General features: G+C 16.2%; 2 protein-coding genes across 2 annotated transcripts; one reads left to right on the top strand and one right to left on the bottom strand.

The window, feature by feature from the left end:
* Positions 1 to 216: 216 nt before the first annotated feature.
* Positions 217 to 4,004, top strand: SET8 (SET domain protein, putative; the record flags this gene model as incomplete). Its single annotated transcript, XM_028674568.1, has 2 exons — positions 217 to 462; positions 756 to 4,004. The coding sequence occupies 2 exons, from the start codon at positions 217 to 219 to the stop codon at positions 4,002 to 4,004; spliced, it is 3,495 nt and encodes a 1,164-aa protein (XP_028530907.1).
* Positions 4,005 to 4,562: 558 nt separating this feature from the next.
* PGAL8A_00054600 (conserved Plasmodium protein, unknown function) lies at positions 4,563 to 4,891 on the bottom strand (the record flags this gene model as incomplete). Its single annotated transcript, XM_028674569.1, has 2 exons — positions 4,563 to 4,745; positions 4,829 to 4,891. Coding segments are annotated over 2 exons (246 nt in total), but the record flags the coding sequence as incomplete, so codon positions are not given.
* Between the last annotated feature and the right edge of the window lie 564 nt (positions 4,892 to 5,455).

Below are 5,455 nucleotides of genomic sequence, written 5' to 3' on the forward strand. Positions count from 1 at the left end.
TTTTTTTTTTTTTTTGTTGCACTCTTTATATTATTTATGAAATAAATTTATGTTGAAAAGAAGTATGATTTAAATAAACATCTTTTTTATTATTTTTTGTTAAATGTATTTGGAATATTTGTGTCCACTAAATTTTACTATTTACCCTTTTTTTATTATTTTATTAAAAAAGTTTACAATTTTATGTATTCTATATTAGATGTATAAAAAAAAAAAATGAAAACTTCAAATTTAAGTAATAGTCATCTTGGTAGTAATGATTCATTTGTAAATTATGCATCAATAGTATGGGTGGAGAAGGAAAAATTAGATTCTCTAATTCATATTCCATTGTATTCAAATATATCAAGATATATTCAAGATTTAAACAAAAATCCCAAAATACAAGAAAAAGAGAGTATTATATCGAAGATTTTTTTATTATTTGATGATAATAGCTGTAACATTGCAATTGATATCTCAGTATTAATTTAAGATTCAAAAATAAAAATAAAAATAATAATAAAAATAAATAAAATTCTATATCATTGAACAAAATAAAATATTTTATATTAAATTTTTAAATAGTCTACTAACAACTTTTTTTTTTTATTATTTATTTATAATAGATATCTTTTTATATTTTCCATTAATAATTTATTTAATTTACCTTTTTTTTTTTTTTTTTTTTAATTTTTTTTTTTTAATTTTTTTTTTTTTTTTTTTTTTTTTTTTTTTTTTTTTTTTTTTTTTTTTTTTTTTTTTTTTTTTAACAGTCATTATGCGAAATAGTAAATAATAAAATACCTCTTCTAATTTATGAACGATATTATTTTTGGAGTTTGCATTTTTTATTTGAAAAATCAAAGATAAAAAGGCAAAAAGTAAATTTACATTCGGATTTTAATATAAATGAATCCATTAAAAAATGTAACATTTTTGATGATGTCTATATGTATACTTCTATTTATAATTCAGCTTATAATAAAAATGAGGAAGAAAATAACATTAATTATAAAAATTGTGAATTAATAAAAAATAATAATAAAAATTTAAATAAAGAATTAACTATTTATAACAATGATTATATAAAATATCTATATTTAAATGATTTAAAAAATAAAAAAAATACCTTTTCAGAAATGAATATATACACAAATAATGAAATAAAATGGTATCGCTTAAAAATTAAAATAGATAATGTGGAAAAAAAAATTAAAAAAAAGAAAAAAAGCTATTTTACATGTGATACAAACAGTTATAATACCAATCATTTTAAAGAAACTTCTTTTAATTATTATAATAAAAATGTATATAACCATTTAAATGAATTTTCTTTAATTAAAGGAACAACAACAAATGAAAATTTAGATAATTTACTAAAAATTAAAAAAAATTATAATTTTAATATTTGTAACGAAGATAATAATAAAGAGGGAAATAAAATTTATAATAATAATAATAATTATAATAATAACAATAATAATAAAAAAAAAAAAAAAAATTGGTACTATTATGAGAGTTGTAGTAGCTGTAGTAGTAATAGTAATAAAATATATGTAAAGGAAGAAGTTTCAAATGAAAATTCTAATAATATATGTTTTTCAAATGAAAATTCTAATAATTTATGTTCTTCAAATGAAAAAGAAAATAATAGAAATAATAAAAGAAAAAGTGAAAATAATGGTAATGATTTAAATATGAAAAATAATAAGCAATGTAAAATGAAGAATAGTTTAAGTATATCTTACAATATTTCTAAAAAAAATTATCCATTTAAAAATAGAACAACAATGAATAATATGTATGAAACTACTCATCTAATAAGTGGAGAAGTAGAAGAAGAATATGCATCTGGTAAAAATATTAATAGTATGAAGTCATTTAATTGTGCATTATTAAAAGATAAATTATCTAACTTTGAAAAAAATGAAAAGTTGGATATTAACAATGAAATAATGAAAAACAAAGATATAAATAATAAGGAAGAAAAAATAAAGAAGAATAATGAAATAATAGAAGATAAAACAGAAAATATTATAGAAGTAAAAAATGTACATGAAAATAATTACGATGATGCAGAAATTTTAATTGAATCTTCATATTTAAATAAATTAAACAATGAAAATTATATAACATTTTTTAAAAATCTGTTTTCAAAAAAAGATAATCATGAAAACAATATGAGAAATATTATAAGATATAATCAAAATGAATCATTAGATAAATATGTAAATAAAATTTTAAAAAATATTATTAATAAAAAAAGATCACATTTAAATTCCATATCTAAAAGTTTTGAAAGAATTGAAGCTTTTTATAAACAGAATTATAAAATATTTATAATTAATAATAAAGATATTTTGAATAATAAAAAATGTTTTAAAAATAATAGTAATTTCTATATTTTGTCTGATGAAAAAAGTAAAAGTAACATTAATAATTATGACATATTTGAATTTTTTAAAAAATATATGCAAAAAGAAAAAGATGATTCGGAAGATTATCTATTAGATATCAAAAATATTACAATAAAAAAGAAAATAAATAAAGAGGATGAACATATAAAAATGAATAAAAATTTTTTAGAAAATGAAATTTTTCTTGAAAATGAGAAAAATCAAAATAAAGAAAAAGTGAATCAAGAAGATGACAAAAAAAAAGAATTAAAAGAACAAAATCAAAATTCTAGTAAAGAAAATTTTGATAGTAAAATATTATTTAAACAAGAAAATGAAAAAAATATAAATAAGGAAAACTCTATATGTAGTGAAGAAAATAATTTTGTAAAAGAATTTTTTAACATAAAACATTTAAGCAAAAGTGAAAATAAAAAAATAGAACAAGAAGATGAAGAAAAAGAAAAAGAAAAAGATGAAGAAGAAGAAGAAGAAAGGGAAGAAAGAGAAGAAGTAATTTTTTATGCGATTAATAAAATAGATAAAAGTTGTAAAAAAGAACTTAAAGAGGGTGATTATATATATATAAAATTTAATGAATCTTATGATGATTATGATAAAATAAGAATTTTAAATAAAAAAACAGTTTTATGTATTTTAATTTACTTAATGAAAAATAAAGAAATTTTAAAATTATCTAATATATCTACTTATTCTCCAGAATTATTATGGAATATATCATTACATTTTAAAAAAAATATTTTGAATTTAGAATATTATTTAGAAAAAATGTTTAAGTACTTTTTAAATGATAATGAGGAAGAATTAAGTGATATTTGTTCTTTTAGTGAAAAAAAATCGTCAAAACAAAATTCTAAAAAAGAATACCAAAAAGAAATGGAAATAATGAAGTTAAAAGATAATGTGGCCTTTTTAGACAAATTTCTTCAAAGTGTTAATGATATAAAATTAAAAAAATTAAAAATAGCACAAAGAGAATATCATGAAAAATATGAATATGATAGAACCCTTAATAATTTAAATAAACAACAACTTATAGAATTATTTATAGATAAAGAAAGCGAAATTAATATAATTCCATTATATTTATTAAAAGAAAAAAGTAGAAATATAATTTATGAGGAAAATATAAAAATGAATATGTTTGCATGTATAAAAGTAATTTTTGATAATGTAAAAGGAAGATGCATATATGCAGCCAGTGATCTAAAAAAGTTTGACTTTATTTTTGAATATGTTGGTGAGTTATTAACTCATAATGAAGCAATGAGAAGAGAAAAAATTTATATTAGAAATAAAAAGAAGGGTTGTTATATGTTTTATTTTAAACATGATAATAAAAGGTATTGTATTGATGGAACAGAAGAAAATATAGATGCAGCAATTAATAATAAAGATAAGAAATATTTTTTAAGATCTTTTGCTAGATTAGTAAATCATTCAAAAAAAAATTCTAACCTTATTCCAAAAGTATTAAAAGTATCAAATATTCTTAGACTTTTTTTTGTAGCTTCTAGAAATATAAAAGAAGGAGAAGAATTACTAATAGATTATGGTGAAAGGGATAAAGAAGTAATAAAAAATAATGCTTGGTTAAAATGTTAAAATACGTATATATGTGTAAGCATGCATAAAAAATAACAAAATGGAAAACTTTTTTTTTTTTTTTTTTTTTTTTTTTTGTTAATTGTTTAAATATTGCTTTGTTATAAGCATATTTATTTTTGCTATTTTAAGATGTATCCTCACTTTTAGCACTTAACATTTTACAATGAAATGATAACATATTTTTAACTTTTTTTTTTAAATTTTTGTCTAGATTATTTGATTATATAATATATTTTTTTTTTTTATTATTTTCTCATATTAATTTAATTTTTTTTTTTGAATGAAAAAATTAATAACTTATTTTACTATTTTTCTTTTATTCTGTTTAATTTACATAANATATATATATATATATATATATATATATATATATATATATATATATATATATATATATATATATATATATACATAAAAATATTCCAAAAATAATTAAAAAGTATTGAAGTTACAAATTAATATATATATATAATAATAATAATAATAATAATAATAATAATAGTAATAATAATTCATTATAAAAATTTTTTAATTTAATAAGAAAAACCAAATGTTTTAAAAGTTATCTGGTTTAATAGTAAAAAAAGGAACATTGCCATTTACGCTACTACTTTGTTGAGAGTATTCACAAAAATAACTATCATAAGCATTTATAATAGATTCTTTAATTGGATAATAATTATTTTGTATAATTTCAGATGCAGCTATCATTGAATCTCTTATTAATGTGCCACATAACTAAAAAAAAAAAAAAAAAAAAAAAAAAAAAATGATATTATTTTAATGTATTAAAAATAAAAATAATTATTATATATACATACTGTAACGGTGTCTGATATATAACTTGTTTCTTTTTCCTTGTCTTTTTTTTTTTTTTTTTTTTTTTNTTTTTTTTTTTTTTTTTTTTTTTTTTAAATAATTAAAAGATAAAAAAAAAAAAGAAAGATTAAAAAAATAAATATAACATTAAAATGTTGTCATGCAACATACAAAAACTATAATACAATAATATTAAAAAAAAAAAAATAAAAAAAAAAAAAATAAAATAAAATAACATAAAAAAATAATGATAATTTCAATTATATATATTAATTAAAAAAAGGAAAAAAAAAAAATTAATTTTAATTATATTAAAATAAAAAGAATATATTGGAAAAAGTAAAACAATATATATTTTTATGTTATAAAGACATAAAAATTACATGTTTTACACTATCTTGCACACAAAAAAATAATGCAAAAGTTAAGCGAAAAAAAAAAAAAATAAATAATTAAAACCAAACAATTAAAAAAAACAACATTAAAACAGAAAAAATAAAAAATAAATATATCTGTTTACTCGGACTTAAGTTTAACAAAATAAGACATTCATTAACACAAAAAAAAAAAAATTTTTTATTTTTATTGATATTAAAAAAAAAAAAAAAAAATTTAAAAATAGTTAAATA

The sequence above is a fragment of the Plasmodium gallinaceum genome (genome assembly GCF_900005855.1).
Source record: "Plasmodium gallinaceum strain 8A genome assembly, contig: PGAL8A_v1_42, whole genome shotgun sequence".
Lineage (NCBI taxonomy): Eukaryota > Apicomplexa > Aconoidasida > Haemosporida > Plasmodiidae > Plasmodium > Plasmodium gallinaceum.